Source organism: Cydia splendana, chromosome 3 (assembly GCF_910591565.1).
Source record: "Cydia splendana chromosome 3, ilCydSple1.2, whole genome shotgun sequence".
Classification (NCBI taxonomy): domain Eukaryota; kingdom Metazoa; phylum Arthropoda; class Insecta; order Lepidoptera; family Tortricidae; genus Cydia; species Cydia splendana.
The window spans coordinates 22,784,031-22,810,459 of NC_085962.1; the positions used below are offsets into that span (position 1 = coordinate 22,784,031).

Below are 26,429 nucleotides of genomic sequence, written 5' to 3' on the forward strand. Positions count from 1 at the left end.
AATTTTAAGCTATTCAGGCCAACACTAAAGAAGTTGTTTTTATACTCAAGATTCATAAGTTCTCAAGCGATTCCCTGTGTAGGTGAAACAGTGTAACCTGCTAGTGTTGTTTCTACCGATTCTTATGTTAAAACCGGTAATATCACGTGCTGAGGTCATGTGACATCAATCAAACTGGAGTCTGGCTACTCTAACCACTCACATCACATGCTTGATATTTTTCAGTGACCTCTATTATTATAATAAAATAAGGGTGACAGCTGGTAGCTACAGTTACCAAAAGCAAGTAAGTGGCTAATGAAAGTCTAACGGCTAATGAAAGTTGAAGCTTAAAAACGCGGTAATTTAAAAAAAATCTGTAGCAGGGGGCTCTTTGATAACAAGGATTTCATAATTTTTTATACTTTTTAACCGACTTCAATTACATAGAAGAAGGAGGTTCTGTATTCGGTTGTGGCAATGTTTTTTTTTATTTTTTTTTATGTATGTTCATCGATTACTCCGAGACCCGTGGGCCGATTTGAGTAATTCTTTTTTGTTCGAAAGAAGGTATTTCCAAGGTGGTCCCACATTAATCTGGTGCTGTTCTGATGATGGAATCCGTAAGGAATTGAGGGAACTCCTCAATTTTTAAAGGCACATGCATGGTGTTTTGGGCGTTTTCTTAAGCAACTCGAGCATTTTCTCCCGAAAACCACCAATTTGATGAAGTAGACTTGATGATGATGATGATTATTTTGATGATAATGATGATGATTTTTTTTTAATGTAAGGGGTCGGGGAATGGCGGTTGAAGGGTTGCTGGTTCAGGATCGAGGGGTTCCTGGATCAGGGGTTGAGTGATTGGGGCGCTGAGGGATTGGGTCAGTGGCGGGGCGGGCGGATGGATTTAGTTGACAGGAATTATAATTTCCCAGACGGACTCGAGAAAATTCCTGATTACATAATTATTTACTAAAGTAATAGGTACATGAATTTAGTGTTAAACATGATCTTGTTTTTCATTCATGCGTCGCGCTCTTAACAATGCGTTAAAACTAAAAATGGTAAAATAAAAACTTTTTACAAAAAGAATTTAACCGACTTCAAAAAGGATGAAATATTATCCTTTTTTATGTCTATGCGTTACCAACTGATATGTTTGAAGTCGGTGCCAAGCCAAGTAGTAAAAATACCAGTCAAAAATAATCAGCTTTATGGCTATAAATCCCATTAGAACTGTACTAATAACTATTATAAATGTGTAAGGAATTCTGTCTGCCTCTTTGTCGCCTTTTCATGGCTAAGCAACTGAACCGCTTTAGGTGAAATTTGGCAAGAAGGTACCTAAATTCCTTGAATTGTTTTATATTTTGAAATGTAGTCCTTTGGATAGGGGACGGGAAATAACTCAGTCCCAATCCCACACTTGCGTGCTATAGACTATTCGAGCATTAGTAAGAAATGCTCTTTAAAAAATACGACGGCAAAAAAATGCATATATATATTTACACTAATGTGCCGACAAACATGGTACGGACTGCGCCAAGAAGGTTTGATCGTGTGTTCTGAGGTGTGTTCTTAGCTCCAGTTGACGTCAATGATATGTTTACACTTTTGCACCTTACTCCTTTGTAATAAGGCGAAAAGTGTAAACATATTTTTAACGTCGACTGTACCTACAGAAAGTACGTTCATTGTCGTCGTGTAAGGCAATCCAACGTAGGTAAATCCTTATCGAATCGCACCAAAGTCATGGTATGCTTCAAAATTTGGCTTGGCACCGACTTCAAACATATCAGTTGATAACGCATAGACATAAAAAAGGATAATATTTTATTGCATCCTTTTTGAAGTTGGTTTATTTTTTTTTGTAAAAAGTGTTTATTTTTTATGATTTCTACATTATTGAATTTGTTTATCCGATAAAAATCTGGCATATGATACACAGCACTAGTTTTTCCGTATACCTGTCACTGCCACGGACGTAGTGAGTAAACTGGATAGTGTACACTGGCCAAAAAGTGTGTCCACATGAGATGTCAAACCTGAGCCCTCCATCTCTTTCTAATTAGGGTGACCATAAGTCATATGAATGTGGGATATTAGCATAAGATGGAATGTATAGTTTGGCCAGGATCTTTTCTCATTCGTGCATAATCAGAGAGAAACATACTGTATTTTCCCTATGCTAGTATAATTGCCCCAGAAAAGAGATGGATAAAGTTTTTTTCTCTTCTGTAAAACGCTTCACACAACCTTACTTAATTTAGTAGTTATAAAGTTATAAAAGCTGTTACAGATGGGATGGGCGTATTGGATCGCGATCAATGCGATCATAGTTGATTGTGAGGAAGGTGGTCCGCCGTACGTCCATCGTACGTATTGGGTGAAAACCAGCGTAGTGTCTTACAGACACTCCTTATGCTGAGCGGCATCCTATTTGGTGTATGTTTACTGTATTCTTAACTTTATGTTGTACTTACCGTAATCTAGGTATGTTTTTGTACGCCAAATAAATATTTTCTATTTCTATTTATTTCTATCAAAGACAGCTATAAGAGAGAGCGAGACAGATATTCAGGGTCGGGTAAAACGTTGTAGTTGTACTTGGTAATTCGCAAATCGTATCGATTAAAAACGCTGCCTTCGGTCGTGTTTTAATTTATCACCACTCGTTGCGAATTTAATTCCTACTTTCAACACTTGCAACGCAAATAAATTTATATTATTACTATGCCCACTGGTTATCGATACTAGTCATTTTGTCAAGCCCTAGCGTAGCGTAACAATTTATGTTTTTACACGAAATTATCTTGATTATTGACTAAAATGATAAAATATTAGCACACTACGAAATAAAAACTTACATTTAACTGTGTAAACCGGCATTCTACACTATTTATGCTCTTCATAATTCATAATTTAACAAAATACCTATCACTATCAATATCATACTCATGGTGTGTTCATATACGTGATGACTTCCCTTTTGCATACTTTAGCTATTCTTTAAGCGTCATCGTAGATCTGTAATTGAAACAAAATTTTCAAATTTGCCGCTTTTGTATACTGACGGAAATGTCGGCCCAACCTATATAGAATCGATTACATATATATAAATAGTTAGAATTAACGTCTCAGTAATTAAATATTATGTATAAATATGAGTCTGTAATGTCCAAGGACTTCGGGTTTAATTTTTGGCAATTATGTAGCTCTCATTACGTGAATCGAATAATTAAACATGCCGAAATAAGTATATCTTTATTTATTTATTAGTATACTATTTAGGTAAAGTTATTTTTACATTAAGTATGAAATAACAATTTTGTAAGACCGATCCAAATTAGGCTTGAGTCGGTCCTGAACTAAGAACTATTAAGAATGAAATCCCATCAAGGACCGAAAGGAACTAAATCTTTTGCACGCTCTTAATCGGTCTTTAGGTCCTTTAGTTCAGTGGGATTCGAGAGCGCTTGACTGAGTGAAACGTAAAATGGACGGAACGAAACGGTTGTCAATGTCGCTGGCACGAGTGTGAACGAGATGAAAGAACGACGTGACACTCCTAAGCCCGTAAAATATGAAGGAAAAACAAATATATTTCGACATATTTGATATTTTTTAATTATGTTAAGGTGTTTTAATTTTTAATATCGACACATCGTATCGTACAAGTTGAATTGTATTCAGTTACCAAAGATTGGAAAGAAACCAATGAAAAATCGACTCCTATTCATTCCCGGCTCTCAACGACCGAACTGAACTAAAGGAACTAAAAGACCGAACTAGTTCGTTTGACCGAGAGCGGAGCGCTCTCTGAAGTGACCGAGCAGGCACAAGCCTAATCCAAATCGTACCGACATCATGGTCACCCTAATCGTCATCAAGTTGGGGATACCAATTAATATTCAAAGTTACTACAATTTCTACCATATTCAATTTACTGTTTTTTTTTTGTTGCGTACATACTTGGCTTAATCAGTTAATAATATTGACATCATAATAATTAGCAAATTACTTAAAAGATATCAGAACTGTAATTGGAATATAGCACTAAAATAGTATAAGAAGGTAATGAATTTCAGTAGTATATTGATATAATTTTTACCACAATGGTATCTTTTTAACATTGGCAACATGTGCGAGTGAGACACAGGGCTCGGGTTTTTCTATCTCATGTGGACCGTTTTCTCTAGTCTGTAGGGCTACCGCCAATACCGAAAATCATCAATTGCGGGCATTTTTCTCTGTCACTCTAATTACGCCTTCATTGGAGTAAAAGAGTAAGATCCCCGCAATTTGCGAATTTCGGTTTTCGCGGTAGCCCCTCTGGTACGAACAACATTCTGTCTCGGTGATAAGGTCCAAATTAGTATGGCAAAAAAAGTGACAATTCGCTCCAGTTTAAACAATATAACTTCATGGTCACTGCCAAAGCCAAATCTGTCAGCGACAGCGACAGCGTCAACGTCAGATTTATGATTTATCTCAAAGTTGAAAATTGTCTGATCTTGGTTATTCTTTAGGATTCATTCTTTTTCACAGTGTTACTAATTATTTTTAAATAATGTTGTTATTATAATCACACTAGCTATTTTGGAAAATCAATACTCGCGTTAATAAACATCCATTACAGTTAAATAAGTATATTTACGCATCCAAACTGAATTACACTACGATGGATAGGTTCGAATACATGGAAGCACGTTTGTTTGAAGGTGAAAATTATATTAAAAGGGATAGGAACGTAAAAATATATGACGGCGAAGACAAGGTTTGTATTTTCTGTTATATGGATGATTAAACATATAAACATGATCAGAATAATTAGCAAGGCAGGCCTACTATTTTACTAATTCTCATACACTTGGCTGGCGACTAGTATTTATTTAGACTCAATTGTTTTTCACACTAGTCTAATATTTTTTTAGACTCAATTTGTGGATGGAGAAGTTGTCCTAACAACTCATAGAATACTATGGGGCAAGCCTGGCGACATACCCAAGGGACTAACTTGCCTTTCTCTACACTTGTACTACGTGTTCTGTGTTGAAGAAGAAAGTAGTGGAGTATTTGGCCTTGGCGGACTTAAGAGAATAATATTACACCTTGGACCTGCTTTACCTGGTAAGCAATTACTAATGTATCTTGCGGCCCTGTAAAACATATTAAATTATAATAATTTTAAATTAAAACACAAAATAATTGCTCTCGGAACTCTGGAAACAGTGAGTCACAACACAATTTAACAGCAATTTCATTTCATTTATTTATTTATTTAACCAACTTACATTTACAGCAAATTGCCAAACATGAAAGTTATAGGTCACAGTACAAAAATATAAAATGATTAATTACATAAATAACATTTTGTTAAATTATAAGATAAACATGTATACATTTCAGTTTATAGGTAGGTCAATTTAAATTTTAATATACTTACATTAAATTTGATACATATATTGAGCACATATTACACCTAACATGACATGCACAAGTAAAAAGTAATCTAATACTGTATTGTGGTAGGAGTGTTAATTGACTCCAAATAGCGAGCGACTGTGGCCAGAAATCTCGACTCTGACTGCGAGAACAAGTCCAGTGTTGGGTCAAAGAGCAGAATATTGTTGATGTGGTTCAAGGCCACATACAGAGGAGAGTTGCTCAGACTTATCTTGGCGTGCGGGACCAGGAATAGGGGCCGTTGGCATGGACAGAGGGAACCTCTAATGTGTAGTGGTACTTTAAACGATACAAATTGTAATAAGGAAGGATTAGACAATGTGCCGCGTATCACTTTAAAGAAATATTTTACCATAGCAAGTCGTCTACGCATTTCAAGGCTTTGGTAAGATACCATTCCTAGTACAAACAGTGTTGGGTACATGTAAGGGTAGAAGCCATGAATTTTATAATAGAGGTACCGGACAAATGATTTTTGAACTCTTTCAATTAAGGTAACATGTTTTTGATAATGCGGATTCCATATGATGCAGTTACTCTCAAGTACACTACAGACATAGGCGTTGTAAAGTAACGAAATGACATGGTGCCTATTAAAAAGTTTGGACTGCCTTAAGACGAACCCAAGAGACTTACGCGCTTTGTTACAGATTTGCACTATGTTTTGATCGAATTTTAGTTGGGTATCGAAGCACGTGCCGAGGTCTCGCATAGCAATGTTCTAATGATTAAGTGGATAATGTGAAGAAAAATAGGTACCTACACAGTTTGTATTTAATTATCATTAACGCTTTGAATGTCATGGGCATCATGGCTGTTGTGTGTGGTGTATCATCATGACTTCTTCGTGGTCGTGACCTCATGCCTGAGGGACGTGACTCCTATGGGTTATTCTTCCTACCACTGCTCTCCAGGCCTCTCGATCTTCGCCCATCTGCATCGTTGCCTGGAGCGAAGTCAGGGTAATATTTTGGACCACATCATCATCATCATGTACCTTGTTGGAATACGCGAAGGTTGATATTGGGCTGTAGCCGCGCGCGTCAATTGATGTCTTTGACAGTGAATGGGTTAAGAGCGCTCTTACAAGAAAAGTCGAAATAACGCAAAATTGATGATACTAGTCGACGAAATTCAGGACTTTGTGCTCATTATTAGAAACAATGAGTACTTGTTCCAGTAAAAGCGTCTTCTTATCTTTTTAAATATCGTTGTAAATATTAGAAAAAGGACTTATTAAATTAGTAATGATTTTTTTTCTGATGGTCGTTTCCGAAAAACCCCGTGAAGCACTGAATGGCAAGCTCTTATTTGGAAATGTTGAGAAGTTTACTCTGCTAAACCTGGCTATTTTGTATTACTAATACCCTGTACTTTAGGCATATCAAACGATATTTTTCCTACACACCTTTGAGAAAGAGAAAATCAAAGTAAAACGAACTCAATTTTCTCTCCGAAACAAGTGTCAATTCCTACGAAAATCTACTTAATATCGAAGTCATTTTCATACTCAAGCAATCTGCAACGTTTGCTTATACTGTTGGTATACATTAGTGTTTATGAAATTCTACTATAACTTTTTAGCAATTTTTTGAAAACTACTCTATATTACCGATGACGCGCGCTGCGCCAGCTCAGTGCCGCGGCAGAGCTTGTAGAGGCAGGACGTGTGTCGGTCGGCTCCGCACATTTTCAACGGCGACAACGAGATTTTTTATCATTGTGTGCGGCGGGCGCCGTGTAAAACGCTATTACTGTGTGCGTGTAAACCGCAACGAGAGACTTTGATCCTAGCACTGTTTTTATAGTATTATAATTTATAATGGTACAGTTTAATAAACTACCGGACAGGATTAAAAATATTTGAAACGACCTGACATTCTATATGTATTAATTTTGACTCAAGATAGTACTCAGGGTCTGATGATGGAGCCGGAAGGTGGTCACCGGTACCAATCAACCATGCAACTAAACCACTTCGTGTTTAGGCTCGTTTTATTCATCTCAACAAGATCTTTGACACAAGATAGTACTCATGGTCTAATGATGGAGCCGGAAGGTGGTCACCGGTACCAATCAACCATGCAACTAAACCACTTCGTGTTTGGGCTCGTTTGATTCGTCTCAACAAGATCTTTGACACAAGATAGTACTCAGGGTCTGATGATGGAGCCGGAAGGTGGTCACCGGTACCAATCAACCATGCAACTAAACCACTTCGTGTTTAGGCTCGTTTTATTCATCTCAACAAGATCTTTGACACAAGATAGTACTCAAGGTCTAATGATGGAGCCGGAATGTGGTCACCGGTACCAATCAACCATGCAACTAAACCACTTCGTGTTTGGGCTCGTTTGATTCGTCTCAACAAGATCTTTGACACAAGATAGTACTCAGGGTCTGATGATGGAGCCGGAAAGTGGTCACCGGTACCAATCAACCATGCAACTAAACCACTTCGTGCTTGGCTAGATATGAGCGCCGATAGGCATTTAGCCGGCGGCGGCGCGCCGGTCAAAATCGATCGGCGGCGGCGGCGTATCGGCGGCGTCGCCTTGAAAGACTTTTGTTTAATGAAAAAAAAATTTAAACCAAAATTTACCGAAATAACACGTTTTTGCCATAAGAACGTTATAAAACGGGTGCATTTTTTAATTTCAAGGAAAATTTATTAAATAATGGTACAGTCAGCCTAGAAAGTGGTTTAACACTTTCTTGGCTGATCGTACGAAAAAAATTTTTATATCGCATAAACTGTAGATAAACGGTATCAGAGGCGGTCTTAATCTTGGCGATGCTCCGGCCAAAAGATCTTTGCGAGGCCCTTATCCTTTGTGCTAAGTAAAAAATAAGCATAGACTGTATCAGGGAAACTTCGACAGTCCAAAGAGCCGGAGTGAGGAAAATCGAGCTCCGTCATTAACCAATATCGATCCAACAAAACCGATTTATGACTAAAAGCGTGGACAACGCCGAGCACCACCTAGCTCGGAAGACCTGATTCCGACACCTCCCCATGCGAGGCCAGAGGTTGAGCTGCATCAGCTGCAGGCATAAAGCTTAGAATCGAATGCCAAGTGTGAGCTTGGGTGACGGTTGAACTCTGCAAAGATGGGGTCAGCCTGGAGCGCCAATTGAGGCGCGCTTCTGTGTGAGGCCGAAGGCCAAGCTGCAAGAGACCAGAGCTTGGAATTGAACTAGGGGTCCAGCGTAAGCGAGGCCAAAGGCCGATAAAGTCCGAGGCCATATTGAAGAAATGGAGCTTTCCTGCGGGCGCATTCGTGCGAGGCCAAAGGCCGAGGTGGAGTGGACCTAAGATCGGACAAGAACCAATTACCAAGGGTTTTAAAAGGCGAGGCAAAAATTTAACTCCTTTTTAGACCTTTTAAAAACGTTAAACCATGCTTAATTCCAGATCAAAAATATTAAGAAAAATTGCTCGGTTTATTTTGCAAGCCTCGGGCGATTGCTCCTTTCGCCACTCCCAAAGGCCGCCGCTGAGCGCCATAATGAACATTTATTTAATTATTTATTTTAAACTTTATTGCACATCAAAAAAATTACAAAAGACGGACTCACAACATTGAAGATGTTTCTTATTCTTATACATATTACAATTAAAAAAAAATTAAATTATTTGAAATGTTACAATTAATTAAATCTATAAGTTCCCGAATCCATCAACAACTGACCATCGTATTCAGTTTAAACAAAGTCCCATATCTATTGATATTAGTGTCGTTACCCTAAGACTAGTAGCGCTAGCGCGGCTACCAGCAAGAAAAGTTTGCATTTCTCATCGATATTTTTGAATTATATGGACCTAAAATGCCTTTTGAATGTCTATAAACTATTCGGAGTGGCGCCGTTAAAGATCTAAACTCAATAACTTATATATTTTTTGATTTTGCAAGTAGTAGTATCTAACAAGGTCACGCCGATGCCACGCCGATAGCGCATCGTCGGCGGCGGCGGCGCGAAAATTTTGTCGGCGGCGGCGGCGCGCCGGCGCGGCGCTCATATCTAGCTTGGGCTCGTTCGATTCGTCGCAACAAGATCTTTGACAAAAGTTAGTACTCAGAGTCTGATGATGGAGCTGGACTGTGGCCACGGGTACCAGTCTACCATGTAACTGAACCACTTCGTGTTTGGGCTCGTTTGATTCGTCGCAACAAGATCTTTGACACAAGATACTACTCAGGGTCTGATGATGGAGCTCGAAGGTGGCGACGGGTACCAGTCTATCACGTAACTGAACCACTTCGTGTTTGGGCTACGTGTTTGGGCTACGTGTTTGGGCTTCGTGTTTGGACATCGTGTTTGGGCTTCGTGTTTGGTGTATCACCTAGTGTCAAAGATCTTGTTGAGACGAATCAAACGAGCCTAAACACGATGTGGTTTAGTTGCATGGTTGATTGGTAATGGTGACCACCTTCCAGCTCCATCATCAGACCCTGAGTACTGTTTTGTGTCAAAGATCTTGTTGAGACGAATCAAACGAGCCCAAACACGAAGTTGTTTAGTTACACGATAGACTGGTACCCGTGGCCACCTTCCAGCTCCATCATCAGACCCTGTGTATCTTCAGTGTCAAAGATCTTGTTGAGACGAATCAAACGAGCCCAAACACGAAGTGGTTTAGTTACATGATAGACTGGTACCCGTGGCCACCTTCCAGCTCCATCATCAGACCCTGTGTATCTTCAGTGTCAAAGATCTTGTTGAGACGAATCAAACGAGCCTAATCATGTTACTACATGGTTGATTAGACATCGGATGATGGTAGTATGACGTAGGAGGAAACAGAGTCATCCGAAGCATGATTTTTGGATGATTTGAGGGAATTAATTTATGAACACTGCACACACTTACATTTGCACTGCATTTAGTATTTTCGTACTTACCAAATAACAGTTTTAGGACTTTAAAAGTTAAGCACAGTTAGTGTTGTTATGGTTGATTTCAATATGCTTCGCGAAGGATCAAGAATGTTTAATCCATCATTGTAGTGCGAGTGTGGTAGAAGGGATCGGCATACTGAGCTCGCACGGCCTGCCGCAGCGCGTAAAATACCTAAACTCGCTCAACGCCGAAATGTAATAGCGCTCTTAACAACTTTACAGCAATTACACTTGACTATTCATCTTCAGGGAGATGGTATCAGACATGGTCTAATAAAACATGGTCTTCCATTCCCAGAGTGACACGGGCCTACGTCACAATAACATTGCCACTTTATTTCAACATAACATGTTACATGGGTACATTATACCTATAATTTTCATTTATATGTATTTTAGCTTAAATTTTACAATAACACGTCATTTTTAATTACTCGTTAGCAATATCTTCCGATTCACGAAAGAAATTTCAGACTTTCGGGTAATTCTGTTTATACTACTGGCAACAGGATAGCGCTGTGCACATTTGACAATTCGGATCTAGATAACTTCATGCCCTGACCGTCATCCTTGTCGAACGCGTGTTAATTGTTATTTCCTTCTCGCTCAGTGTCAGCAGTCGCAGTGTTTTCCAAACTTTTCACGTCGTAAGCTTGGTAATTAATGTGTAACTGTGAATTAGTTTTTTAAACGTTTGTCTTGTATAGATAAATAAAGTTTAATTTAATACATTAGATTTGTTTTATTTTACTATGTTTCTACATGAATAACTTAAAATTAATGCCGTTAAAATAATTTTCACCGTTGGTTAAAATTCTCCCACATTTCAAAGTTTGAGAACCTGTAAACAGCATGATGACGTAGGCGCGTGTCAGTTAGGTCATACGCGAATCTCGGAATGGAGTACCAGGCGGAGTATATTATTATACCATGGTATCAGATTAATGTAATTTTATAAAGTAGTTTTCATTGTGTACTTTTGCTTACAGGTAAAAGACCAGGACCAGCTGTAGTGAGTCCCTACCACTTTGTAAAATTATCGTTTAAAGATGGTATAGACTCCGCCTTTTACAAAGCACTAAATGAAGCAGTCAGTGCAAAAGCATGGGAACAACAAACCCCAGCTTCCCCTCTCTCTGCCTCAAGCCCCAATGCTAGCCCTAAACCCTCAGTAGCACCAATGAATTCTAAAATAAGATCTGGTATAATCGGAATTGAAAGAAGTATAGAGGAGCAACATAGAGCAACAGATGAAAGTATCACAGTGGCATTTAAGGACTTGACTAAACTTATGGAGAAAGCTAAAGAAATGGTTGCAGTGTCTAAAAATATTTCTACTAAGATAAGGGTAAGTTTTGGTATTCTTATTAATTTAATACAGTGTCCAAATGAGATTCAGTTTCGGCAGGTTTTGGTATAAAACACATGTATTGGCCATGCGCAAAAAAAATCTATTTAGTCATCGAACTTGTTCACAAAATTTCATGTGTCGGTGAAGAATTGTGACCTGCAGAGGAGGACATACAAAAGCATTTTTGCCCAATCCGAAACATATAGTCCTTCGCTCATGCTCGCTCAATTATTTTACAGGAAAAACAGGGTGATATATCAGAAGATGACACGGTGAGGTTCAAGGCATACCTGATGAGTCTAGGCATCGACGACCCGGTCACCAGAGATGCGTTCCGGTCTGATTCCGATTACTACATGGGGCTGGCGCAACAGATCTCGGATATGATGGTGGCTGTATTGATGGTAAATTTACCGATTTTAAATAGATTTGAACTGTGGAATGAATACGACCTTCAATAAACTCCCATCTTAAGGCCGGCAACGCACTGACAACCATTTTAGGCAAAGGCTAACCTAATCTAAATAGCACGGCTACCACCAGTTTGACACTGACATATTACGTACACGTCGTAACTTATTTTCTATGCCTCTCACTCGTACTCGCATATTAGTGCGAGCGAGATGTATAGAAAGTATGTTACGTAGACGTTAGCAAATATTAAAGTTTGACACTGCTTACGGCTCGGCCACGACCATGCGCGACCGGCGACGGCGGCGGCGGCAACCATAGGTTGGAGCGAGACACAGCGATCATACCTTTTCCCACCTATAGGCGCCGCCGTCGCCGGTCGCGCAAAGTTGCTCCTCAGCCACAACTTTACGCCTCCTTAAGGCAGTCGTGGTACGATCATTATTCATAATCCAACAAAAAAAGTCAAATACACATTTATAAATCTTCAATAATTAATTAATTAGCTCAACTAGCAATTAATTAATTAGGGCTAGCATTGCATGTAATATTTTGTATTGTTACAGGAATGTGGAGGAATTATGTCTCTGTCTGATGTTTGGTGTCGCGTGAACCGAGCAAGAGGGTTGGAATTAATATCTCCCGAAGACTTACTAAATGCTTGCAAGTAAGATCTACTTATTGCCTAAAAATTTAAAGATCCAGAACTATAGCGCGCGAGATTGACTACCCTTTTCTAACTGTATTAACTAGAGAAAGAGGGGAAATCTACCTCGCGCGCGGTTTGTGTGGTTTACGTACTATAGTCTGTTCGAGAAACGGAAAACGGTGAAAAATAGAGATAATACTCCTAAAAATACGTGTGATACCTCATTAGATTCGTAATGTCTAGAAAAATGTATTCGAAGCGTGTATTAGCACACAAAAAATATCAAAAGTTATAAACAAAAAAGGGCGAAATACGTTGTCGCTTTAAAATAAGATCACATTATAAAAGTTTTAATAAAGTTTATACTTTGCTTAAAATAAGTTTAGAATAACATAGAAAATTGACGAAAAACGAAAAATCAAGGTAAAATTGTAAAATATAAAACAATATTATAACCAAACTATTAATTTTTTCAGAACTTTTATAACGTGATCTTATTAAGCATGTATATGAGAAAGGCTCTAGAAAGCGACGAAATTTTACAATAGTTATTTATACATTTTTTTTTCGTTTTCAATAAAGAAGGAATTTCGAGAAAATTTTGTTCATTCATTAACAATTGCCTAACTTGTTGAAAAAATAACTTTAAGATAAATTTCTACAACTATTACATTTGTTGACATGTTATAAATACACCATATTTTTTTTTTAATTTTTCAATGAATATTTAATACCTTTAAAATTATATTTAATGTTACGTAATCGCTTTTTCACGCCACGCGCGTTTCCCGAAAATGAGGCGCGGAGGGCTGTGTTCAGTGTTGAATAAAAAGTATAAATAATGGAGATACAGTTCTGCAAGTATGGAGTGTTTTATTCGAAATATCCTCTTCTTTTATAATATTAATTTTGGTTTCTTAAACATTAATACTTTTTGAGATATTGGGTAAATACTTAAAACATAATTAAAACCAAAATATTACTTTGCTAATCCGCGAAAAGATAACGTGCTAGTCAATCAGTGCTAACCCGTTATACTTACTTGCGTATTTTTACATGCAATTAATATTCCCACCCTCCCACCGCAAAAATAAATACCCAAATAAATATAACAAACCACCACCAAAAGAATAAACCTCGACACGTGTTTCGCCTCTCTACGAGGCATCCTCAGGAGTTGTTGACGGTCTGACGCCCGGCAACGGAATGACCTATCTAGAATGGTCGGCCATATTTATACCTTGACCACTCCCCCTACCGTGCAAGTGTGAGTGAGATGGAAAAATTCGTAATAACGGCGATGACGCAACATTCAATTGTTCGTTAAGAATCATGCCCCTATTGTTGTACCTAATTATTTCCAGTTGTTCCAGAAACCTATTCCGCTTTTTCCTGATGATACCATCCACAACAGACTTATCGTAACCATTCGAAACTGCTAACTGCTGCTGCTGTTGGCTGCTTTTCATTGTTATGTGCATAGAATGTTGACTGTGCCTCTTTCTGATGAACACTATCAGATTGAATTAAATAATATTTATCACTTAGCAGTTTCGAATGGTTACGATAAGTCTGTTGTGGATGGTATCATCAGGAAAAAGCGGAATAGTAGTCCCCCCCTTTTTTTGTTTATAACTTTTAATATTTTTTGTGTGCTAATACGAGGGTTGCACTGAAAATGTCGGGAATAGAGAAAACTGTCGCATCTAGACGGTCAATCTTTATTTTAATACATACTTAAACTCAAACTGACCACGCATATAAATTTTCTTTTGAAAGTAATCATTCTGTAATGCACACGGCTCATAATCCCAAAGTCCTTTTTGTATGGCGATTTTGGGGCCTTAGTGGTTTTGTATGAAATTCGTGGAGTAGCCAACGGAATTGAAGTTTTTTTACATATATATATATATATAAAAGATTTTTTTACTGTTGTCATATGAATATTTAGGAATGTCGAAATCTGCCGATATGCAACTTTTTTGGCAGTCTTTTTAATTAACAGCACAAATGCGATTTTAATTTTTGACGTCGCTTTGGAATGACATGCTTCTTTAAGATCACCCATGGGATAAAATGAAAGTGACTTTCATATTTAATTTTAACTGCAAACGAGCGTACGATGAACTCTAGTTCATAAAAAAATAACAGAAGCCCATTGTAACTTTTATTTGTTCGCTGAGGGCATATTGAAAACCGTTTAAAAATATGATCCGAAAAATCACTTGGCCAAAAATTCAAATAATGTTCGACATACAATTTTCAAATTGCCAGTAATTCTTAAATACAAATGACAACCAAATGGAATATACCTTAAAAGTTTTATAAAGAGTTACATTTTTATAAATTATATGCCTGTTTCTATTATGTTATTTCTAAGTGTCCCATTCCCGAATATTTCAGTGCGACCCTCGTACACGCTTCGAATACATTTTTCTAGGCATCATGACGAAACTAATGAGGTATCACACGTATTTATAGGAGTATTATCTTTATTTTTCACCGTTTTCAGGATCTCGAACAGACTATACTATCGTGGCGCATTCGTGCTATAGGTGTCACCATTTGTTTGCACAGAAAATAACAAACAGTAAAAAAGTACTAAACCTGGATTACTATGTATGAGAACCAGTCAACAGCAACACGCACACTTTACAACTATGGGGCTATTCATGAATGACGTCATTTATAATTGGGGGGGGGGGGGGGGGGTCTGGACAGCCCCTATGTAGTGAGTCCCTAAAACCTATTTCTATGTGTGTATTTCTATGTGTTTCAAATACCTACCTACTACATTGACGTATTGTGTTCCAGGTTACTCCAAACTATTGGTGCTCCCATGTCGCTCCGGAAATTCCCAAGTGGGGCCTGCGTCCTGCAAATGAACAGCCAACGAGACGAGGAAGTAGCCAAGACCACGTGTACTATGGTAAATAAGTTTAACTTTTGATACAAGCTTTTATAGCTACTTTGGTTCCGTAGTCAACTAGGAACCCTTATTTTCGCCATGTCCGTCTTGTCTATCCGTCCGCGGCTATGCACCGTGATCTTTAGTTCTAGAAAGCTCAAATTGGGCATGGATATCTGAGGGCCTACCGCTAACCACTTTCGACGTGTTGCCTTCCTGTCACACTTACATACGAATTTACAAGTGCAACAGAGAGGCAACAGGGTCGAACGTGCATCGCGGTAGGCTCTCCGCAGCTAGTTCCATAGACAAAGTCGTAAAGTCAAATTAAAACTAAACTGCAAAACGTAATTCAAGACCAAAATAAGTAGACAATGTTGCCACTGCAATAATTTGTTTGTAAAATAGTAAATTCCTTTTGATAAATAATCACGCTAAGTTAATTTATTTATTAGTAATTTTACTCCTACGATTTACAAAAGTACTTTTATTTACTTATTTTTATATAAATACAAGACGCGCTAGTAAAAAGTGGCAACATTGACTTACTTTTTTAGGTCTTGGATCACGTTCTGCAGTATAAGTAGAAATATTTTTTATTTGGGTAGTTCCCCAACACGCAAACTGGGGATGATTTCTTTTCGCTTCAACCCTATAATGTGGGGTGTCGTTAGATAGGTTTTTCAAAACGAATCTTCGAAAACCATTATTTGGTAAACATAATATTTTCGGAAATATTTAATTGCTCTGAAAGAAAGATAAATGTGACGTGGACACACTAGTGCACTGCCTTATGGGAATATAGTTCAGATTCGGAAACCGCTGCCAACTTTTAATATGTTGTTGGGCATGGCATTGGGTCTCCAAACCTGCCGGGAGACAGCGGCGCCGGCCATCTACTTCAGCAGAATTACGTCATCAAAATGACTCGCGCTTCGTTGCGAAAATTGCATATTGCACCCAAACTATGTATGGCACATAAACGTGTGTGGTATTAAATGAAAGCCAATGAAATATACTATATTTAATTTATACACCGTGTACCAAACTATACAACAGTTTAAGAGAAATTTACAAAGAAATCAATATGATGTAAAAAAAATATTCTATTATTTGGAATTTACAACCAAACCAAAAGTCGGACGTTAAAGCAATGTACTACAATATTAAAGATGACGTCTCAAGCCTTACACCGATACCAACAAAATCAAAATTTGACCAAAATTGTGGAAATTATGCATCAAAATGTAGATATTCGCCAGAACAACTGCATTAAAGTTAAAAAAATCCAAATTGGTCATTTTCAGGATAATCGTAATAGGCTTCTAGTATGTTATTAGCAATATGACCTGGATTCTAAAACTGCCGGGAGACCGTCTTTATTGTCCCTGGGTAATAAATAATGACGTCATACAAAAAATCACTGCCGAAATTCGCAAAATGTAAATTATAGCTATACGATGAGTCACACATACACGTGTGTTACATGTAATGAAAGATTATTAAATGTATTATGATTCACCTAAACATTGTTTGCAAAAAAATGTACGGTTTAAGAGCTATAAACAAAGAAATACCACTTTTTATGAAAAAAGTAGGTGTATATCGATTTTATAGCTAAACTAAAAAGGTTAATAAAGTGTTGCGTATAAAATTAAAGAAACCGGTTATTCAACTATATATCACAACTTAAATTTTAAATTTCCGATAAAAACTGGAAATTGTAGAAAAAAAAACTAAAGCGCGCCAACAATTCTACATTAATGCGCTCATATTTTTCAGAGAATAGTTCTAATTATCGAGTAGTAAATGAAAGAATATTACATAAAATACTTGAAAACGACATTTGTGACTGGAATTAATTTATAAATTGGATTTGCTTGATAAACAAGCAAACTAACTGTTTCTTTAAGTACCTAACCTCCTCCTTTGAAAGTCGGTTAAAATGTGGCTTTTGTCACCTGGGCTACAAAGACGAATAAATTGCACCTCATTTATCAAAATCAGTTCAGTAGTTTCATGTCATTTATCAGAGGGCTGACCTATATTTCACAGGATCAGAGGGAAAATGCTGCCAGCCTTCTCAGGAAACTCTTGCAATACTCAAGATTCCACTTTTCGAACTACTCGCTACGCTCGTAGTTAAATTTTGTTTCTATATAAGGCTAATTGAGGTGATGTATGTTATAAGCCTCGATAAAGCATTTTGTATTAGGCATGTACCTACTCACTGGCATGTAACTTTACATTTCTATAATATTGGTAGCGTTAGGCCATGATAATAATATTTCATATTCATATTTTTACTCGACTCCGGCAGGAACTGCTGTCTACGTATATATGTATTGTTTACATGAAACTACTGAACTGATTTTGATAAATGAGGTGCAATTCATTCGTCTTTGTGGCCCAGGTGACAAAAGCCACATTTTAACCGACTTTCAAAGGACGAGATTAGGTACTTAAAGCAACAGTTATTTGGCTTGTTTATCAAGCAAATCCAATTTATAAATTAATATTCCAGTCGAAAATGTCCTTTCCATGTATTTTATGTAATATTCTTTCATTTAATTACTCGATAATTAGAACGATTCTTTGCAAAATATGAGCGCATTAAAGTAGAATTGTTGGCGCGCTTTAGTTTTTTTTCTACAGCTTCCACAGTTTTTATCGGAAATTTAAAATTTAAGTTGTGACATATAGTTGAATAACTGGTTTCTTTAATGTTATACGCAACACTTTATTAACCTTTTTAGTTTAGCTATAAAATCGATATATACCTACTTTTTTCATAAAAAGTGGTATTTCTTTGTTTATAGCTCTTAAACCGTACATTTTTTTTGCAAACAATGTTTAGGTGAATCATAATACATTAAATAATCTTTCATTACATGTAACACACGTGTATGTGTGACTCATCGTATTGCTATAATTTACATTTTGCGAATTTCAGCAGTGATTATTTGTATGACGTCATTATTTATTACCCAGGGACAATAGAGATGGTCTCCCGGCAGTTTTAGAATCTAGGTCATATTGCTAATAACATACTAGAAGCTTATGCAGATTATCCTGAAAATGACCAATTTGGATTTTTTAAATTTTAATGCATTTGTTCTGGCGAATACCTACATTTTGAAGCATAATTTCCACAATTTTGGTCAAATTTTGATTTTATTGGTATCCGTGTAAGGCTTGAAATGTCATCTTTAAGAGCGCTCTTACAAGAAAAGTCGAAATAACGCAAAATTGATGATACTAGTCGACGAAATTCAGGACTTTGTGCTCATTATTAGAAACAATGAGTACTTGTTCCAGTAAAAGCGTCTTCTTATATTTTTAAATATCGTTGTAAATATTAGAAAAAGGACTTATTAAATTAGTAATGATTTTTTTTCTGATGGTCGTTTCCGAAAAACCCCGTGAAGCACTGAATGGCAAGCTCTTATTTGGAAATGTTGAGAAGTTTACTCTGCTAAACCTGGCTATTTTGTATTACTAATACCCTGTACTTTAGGCATATCAAACGATATTTTTCCTACACACCTTTGAGAAAGAGAAAATCAAAGTAAAACGAACTCAATTTTCTCTCCGAAACAAGTGTCAATTCCTACGAAAATCTACTTAATATCGAAGTCATTTTCATACTCAAGCAATCTGCAACGTTTGCTTATACTGTTGGTATACATTAGTGTTTATGAAATTCTACTATAACTTTTTAGCAATTTTTTGAAAACTACTCTATATTACCGATGACGCGCGCTGCGCCAGCTCAGTGCCGCGGCAGAGCTTGTAGAGGCAGGACGTGTGTCGGTCGGCTCCGCACATTTTCAACGGCGACAACGAGATTTTTTATCATTGTGTGCGGCGGGCGCCGTGTAAAACGCTATTACTGTGTGCGTGTAAACCGCAACGAGAGACTTTGATCCTAGCACTGTTTTTATAGTATTATAATTTATAATGGTACAGTTTAATAAACTACCGGACAGGATTAAAAATATTTGAAACGACCTGACATTCTATATGTATTAATTTTGACTCAAGATAGTACTCAGGGTCTGATGATGGAGCCGGAAGGTGGTCACCGGTACCAATCAACCATGCAACTAAACCACTTCGTGTTTAGGCTCGTTTTATTCATCTCAACAAGATCTTTGACACAAGATAGTACTCATGGTCTAATGATGGAGCCGGAAGGTGGTCACCGGTACCAATCAACCATGCAACTAAACCACTTCGTGTTTGGGCTCGTTTGATTCGTCTCAACAAGATCTTTGACACAAGATAGTACTCAGGGTCTGATGATGGAGCCGGAAGGTGGTCACCGGTACCAATCAACCATGCAACTAAACCACTTCGTGTTTAGGCTCGTTTTATTCATCTCAACAAGATCTTTGACACAAGATAGTACTCAAGGTCTAATGATGGAGCCGGAATGTGGTCACCGGTACCAATCAACCATGCAACTAAACCACTTCGTGTTTGGGCTCGTTTGATTCGTCTCAACAAGATCTTTGACACAAGATAGTACTCAGGGTCTGATGATGGAGCCGGAAAGTGGTCACCGGTACCAATCAACCATGCAACTAAACCACTTCGTGCTTGGCTAGATATGAGCGTCGATAGGCATTTAGCCGGCGGCGGCGCGCCGGTCAAAATCGATCGGCGGCGGCGGCGTATCGGCGGCGTGGCCTTGAAAGACTTTTGTTTAATGAAAAAAAAATTTAAACCAAAATTTACCGAAATAACACGTTTTTGCCATAAGAACGTTATAAAACGGGTGCATTTTATAATTTCAAGGAAAATTTATTAAATAATGGTACAGTCGCCATCAGATATATCGGAGCGGCCAAGGTGTTCACAATATCTGAACACGCGCTCTAACGCCCTGACAATAGAGGCGTGTTCCGATATTTGTGAGCACCTTGGCCGCTCCGATATATCTGATGGCGACTGTACAGTCAGCCTAGAAAGTGGTTTAACACTTTCTTGGCTGACCGTACGAAAAAAATTTTTATATCGCATAAACTGTAGATAAACGGTATCAGAGGCGGTCTTAATCTTGGCGATGCTCCGGCCAAAAGATCTTTGCGAGGCCCTTATCCTTTGTGCTAAGTAAAAAATAAGCATAGACTGTATCAGGGAAACTTCGACAGTCCAAAGAGCCGGAGTGAGGAAAATCGAGCTCCGTCATTAACCAATATCGATCCAACAAAACCGATTTATGTCTAAAAGCGTGGACAACGCCGAGCACCACCTAGCTCGGAAGACCTGATTCCGACACCTCCCCATGCGAGGCCAGAGGTTGAGCTGCATCAGCTGCAGGCATAAAGCTTAGAATCGAATGCCAAGTGTGAGCTTGGGTGACGGTTGAACTCTGCAAAGATGGGGTCAGCCTGGAGCGCCAATTGAGGCGCGCTTCTGTGTGAGGCCGAAGGCCAAGCTGCAAGAGACCAGAGCTTGGAATTGAACTAGGCGTCCAGCGTAAGCGAGGCCAAAGGCCGATAAAGCCCGAGGCCATATTGAAGAAATGGAGCTTTCCTGCGGGCGCATTCGTGCGAGGCCAAAGGCCGAGGTGGAGTGGAGCTAAGATCGGACAAGAACCAATTACCAAGGGTTTTAAAAGGCGAGGCAAAAATTTAACTCCTTTTTAGACCTTTTAAAAACGTTAAACCATGCTTAATTCCAGATCAAAAATATTAAGAAAAATTGCTCGGTTTATTTTGCAAGCCTCGGGCGATTGCTCCTTTCGCCACTCCCAAAGGCCGCCGCTGAGCGCCATAATGAACATTTATTTAATTATTTATTTTAAACTTTATTGCACATCAAAAAAATTACAAAAGACGGACTCACAACATTGAAGATGTTTCTTATTCTTATACATATTACAATTTAAAAAAAATTAAATTATTTGAAATGTTACAATTAATTAAATCTATAAGTTCCCGAATCCATCAACAACTGACCATCGTATTCAGTTTAAACAAAGTCCCATATCTATTGATATTAGTGTCGTTACCCTAAGACTAGTAGCGCTAGCGCGGCTACCAGCAAGAAAAGTTTGCATTTCTCATCGATATTTTTGAATTATATGGACCTAAAATGCCTTTTGAATGTCTATAAACTATTCGGAGTGGCGCCGTTAAAGATCTAAACTCAATAACTTATATATTTTTTGATTTTGCAAGTAGTAGTATCTAACAAGGTCACGCCGATGCCACGCCGATGCCACGCCGATAGCGCATCGTCGGCGGCGGCAGCGCGAAAATTTTGTCGGCGGCGGCGGCGCGCCGGCGCGGCGCTCATATCTAGCTTGGGCTCGTTCGATTCGTCGCAACAAGATCTTTGACAAAAGTTAGTACTCAGAGTCTGATGATGGAGCTGGACTGTGGCCACGGGTACCAGTCTACCATGTAACTGAACCACTTCGTGTTTGGGCTCGTTTGATTCGTCGCAACAAGATCTTTGACACAAGATACTACTCAGGGTCTGATGATGGAGCTCGAAGGTGGCGACGGGTACCAGTCTATCACGTAACTGAACCACTTCGTGTTTGGGCTACGTGTTTGGGCTACGTGTTTGGGCTTCGTGTTTGGACATCGTGTTTGGGCTTCGTGTTTGGTGTATCACCTAGTGTCAAAGATCTTGTTGAGACGAATCAAACGAGCCTAAACACGATGTGGTTTAGTTGCATGGTTGATTGGTAATGGTGACCACCTTCCAGCTCCATCATCAGACCCTGAGTACTGTCTTGTGTCAAAGATCTTGTTGAGACGAATCAAACGAGCCCAAACACGAAGTTGTTTAGTTACACGATAGACTGGTACCCGTGGCCACCTTCCAGCTCCATCATCAGACCCTGTGTATCTTCAGTGTCAAAGATCTTGTTGAGACGAATCAAACGAGCCCAAACACGAAGTGGTTTAGTTACATGATAGACTGGTACCCGTGGCCACCTTCCAGCTCCATCATCAGACCCTGTGTATCTTCAGTGTCAAAGATCTTGTTGAGACGAATCAAACAGGGTTGCCAACTCCAATTTTTTTTTACCCCTAGAGCTCAACTTAAAAACCCCTAAAACTGTACTATTATTTTGGAAAAACCACTAAATAAAAAAATAAAAGAAATTATACGTTTAATTAATTCTTTATTTATACATTTTCCAGAATTTAGTACATTATTATGATTTTCAACCGGTTCGACATTTTTCGATCATACATATGAACGTTAAATAGTTTTTTCATTTTTCATGCTCTGAAAGAGGATTATTATTGTTCTAAAAGGTGTGCAGAAAATGATACGTTTCTGCATTTTAGGTTCCAATCCAAGTAATATTTTTTTATTTTGTTTACGATATGCAATTGAAATTTGGGTATAAAATTTGGGATTTGTTATACAATTTCCATTCTGATATTTGACTCCCCATTCCATAAATAACGATACTTTTGCCTAAATAATTAATTGAAAGTACCCTCAAAAAATACTATAAAAATGTATACTTAGTCATGTTTTAAAAAAAACACATGCATTTTACTTTCCTCGTACTCGAAATGAAAAGTAGAGTGTTTAACTCTGGTGAAAGGCATCAGTTCAGCCTCGGCCAAACTACCTCGGCAGAAATGAGTGATTTCATCCCTTGGTTAACAATCTACTATTAACTATAACATTTTATTTGTTGGAGTAAAAGTCACGCAAGATTACACGAATTACACGACACTTTTGGAGGAGCCCAACACCTAGATCAAACTTATAGCCGTAATAGACTACCGCGCACGTATAGAAGTACCCTGCCTCTCCCTGCTCCGCCGTACTTCCTTGCTTTTAATTATTGCTTATACAATAAAGATTATGATATATACAAAGCTGGGCATTCACTCGTTAATCCGTTAATCGTTAATTAACGAAGTTAAGTTTTCGAGTAACGGATTAACTTTTAAGTTAACTTTAAAAATCTGTAACGGACTTGTTAACTTCCGTTAACTTTTCTTAAGTCCGTTAATCGTTAATACCTAAGTACCTACTCACACCAAGGTCGCGCGCTGCCTCAAATATAACATTAGTATACCTGCTGCTGTGGAACGCCTGTTTTCGGCGGGAAAAGATATTTTTTCTCCAAAACGGGCGTCGCTATCAGACGACAATTTTAATATGCTCATGTTCATGAAGAGGCACATGCACCTTATGGCAGATGCTAGCGAATGATATTTTTATTGGCTATCCTATTATTAATTAGTAATGATTACCATGTTAATTAGTAGATTAGTCTTTATAACAAAAATCAAAATTTATGATTATTTCTCCTAGTTTTATTTCTTATAGCGTATATTTACGATTTCGAGTTAACGATTAACGATTAACTTTAACTTTCGTTAAAACTTTTGAAAAGTAACGTTTTAACGTTTAACGAAGTTAAGTTTTTATTTAACGGATTAACGATTAACGAAGTTAACTTTTTGATTAACGGTGCCCAGCTCTGGATATATACGGGGTTTCCATTCGTCTTCCGTATGAAATGACATGTGCAAACGAGACAGCTCTACGAATATGTATAGCGACGTCCCACGTCCCGTTCACACAGGTCATTTCGTAAGGAAACCGGGTAAAAATTCCGTATGTATGTGGCCGGCCTAACACCTCCCGACCAGACAAGGGGGCCCGACCAAAAGTATAGTCTAAACCGCCTTTAAAGCGACGAAAGATCATACAACCACGTTACAAATCACTGTGTAGCGTAAATCCGAACGTTCAGCCGTGTATTTCCTTCTCAGTCGAACTTGCGAATTCAAGCAACACAGAGTGGTATACACTATGCCCTATGGTATCGATAACGTTTCATTCCCAGTATAGTATGTAGGTTCTCACATCGTGAACACTTTTTCCATATCACACAAACATGGTATAGAAAAATCCCTAAAAAAACCACTAAAAATATTTAGCCCCTAAAAAAACCCCTAGCTGGTTTATTTCCCCCTAGATTTAGTGGTAAAACCACTAAGTTGGCATCCCTGGAATCAAACGAGCCTAATCATGTTACTACATGGTTGATTAGACATCGGATGATGGTAGTATGACGTAGGAGGAAACAGAGTCATCCGAAGCATGATTTTTGGATGATTTGAGGGAATTAATTTATGAACACTGCACACACTTACATTTGCACTGCATTTAGTATTTTCGTACTTACCAAATAACAGTTTTAGGACTTTAAAAGTTAAGCACAGTTAGTGTTGTTATGGTTGATTTCAATATGCTTCGCGAAGGATCAAGAATGTTTAATCCATCATTGTAGTGCGAGTGTGGTAGAAGGGATCGGCATACTGAGCTCGCACGGCCTGCCGCAGCGCGTAAAATACCTAAACTCGCTCAACGCCGAAATGTAATAGCGCTCTTAATATTGTAGTACATTGATTTAACGTCCGACTTTTGGTTTGGTTTTAAAACCCAAATAATCGAATATTTTTTTACAGCATTTTCATTTCTTTGTAATTTTCTCTTAAACTGTTGTATAATTTGGAACACAGTGTATAAATTAAATATAGTATATTTCATTGGCTTTCATTTAATACCACACACGTGTATGTGCCATACATAGTTTGGGTGTAATATGCAATTTCCACAACGAAGCGGGAGTCATTTTGATGACGTAATTCCGCTGAAGTACAACATATTCAAAGTTGGCAGCGGTTTCTGAAGCTGAACTATCTCTTCGACCGTTTCCCATAAGGCATAGTACTACACTACGTCTCTGCCTACTTCCCTCGCGACTTCTCGTGCCACTTGTCGAGTGTGTGGCGGAGGTCTGTGCATAGCAATAAGTGTTAACAAGTGGATGCACATAGTAATATGAAATCGTCTAATTTCCACAGCTCGAAGAAAATGGAAACTTGACGCCTGAGAAGCTCTCGCAGATCGCAAATGTGTCCGTCCTGCTGGCACGGGAGCGTTTATTCACTACCGAGCGTTTAGGGCTCGCCTGTAGAGATGAATCCATAGAGGGCCTAGCGTTTTATCCAAATCTATTCTTGAGGGAAACCTCCTAGCAATATTTATAGAATAGATTGTGTCACAAGGGAGCAAAATAACATTTACGGCGTGGGCGTACAATGAATTCTGAAACGAAGGATTCTAAAATGGAATCTTGAGCGTAGTGAGGGAAGATGGAAAAATGTTTGCTATCATGGGACACATACTTACTGCCTTTCACATCACTTATGAGGAAATTATTATGTTTCAAAATATATATATATGCTGAACAAATAGTATCCACGTAAGCATTATGACTTATGAGCATACTATTATGTTTATTTCGTTGTGTTATTAGTTAAATTAAAAGAACAGACAAGTACCACTTAGATCCCTCATAGCAGGGAAGAAAAAGCCCTTTTCCGAATAGGTGATTGCACAGAAATAGGGGTTAGTCTGTGGGTGATTGTGAATCAAACTGGAAGGGTATAGGTACGATGTTAGATGTTATCTCCATACAATTTATAACCTAAAAAAATGCCAAATGTCGCAAAATTGTATTGAATTGACATCTATCATCGTATCTTTCCAGTTTGAAAAATATTATAATATTTATAATAATAAGATTATTAAGTAATTATTTACAAATTAACAATTATTTTTATGAATAAAATAATATAACAATTTAAGCATTGTATTTATTAAGCCGCCTTAACGTTTCACATAAGCTTTTTGCCTGAAATTATGGACACAATTCCGTTAATATCCAAACTCCTTATAATCACTCATGTCGTGTAA

At 38.0% G+C, this 26,429-nt stretch overlaps 1 protein-coding gene across 1 annotated transcript; it reads left to right on the plus strand.

The window, feature by feature from the left end:
- The first annotated feature begins 4,471 nt into the window (after positions 1-4,471).
- On the plus strand, positions 4,472-26,135 carry LOC134806848 (vacuolar protein-sorting-associated protein 36). The gene is made up of 7 exons (XM_063780249.1): positions 4,472-4,759; positions 4,917-5,112; positions 11,339-11,697; positions 11,940-12,104; positions 12,678-12,778; positions 15,575-15,689; positions 25,535-26,135. Exons 1-7 carry the CDS (start codon positions 4,664-4,666, stop codon positions 25,706-25,708), a joined length of 1,206 nt encoding a protein of 401 aa, XP_063636319.1. The 5' UTR covers positions 4,472-4,663; the 3' UTR covers positions 25,709-26,135.
- Positions 26,136-26,429: the final 294 nt, after the last annotated feature.

Coding starts and splice junctions, on each gene's coding strand:
- LOC134806848 (XM_063780249.1), top strand. CDS start 4,664: ATGGATAGGTTCGAATACATGGAAGCACGTTTGTTTGAAGGTGAAAAT. Junction 11,698..11,939: donor ATATTTCTACTAAGATAAGG/GTAAGTTTTGGT, acceptor ATTATTTTACAG/GAAAAACAGGGTGATATATC. Junction 12,779..15,574: donor GACTTACTAAATGCTTGCAA/GTAAGATCTACT, acceptor ATTGTGTTCCAG/GTTACTCCAAACTATTGGTG.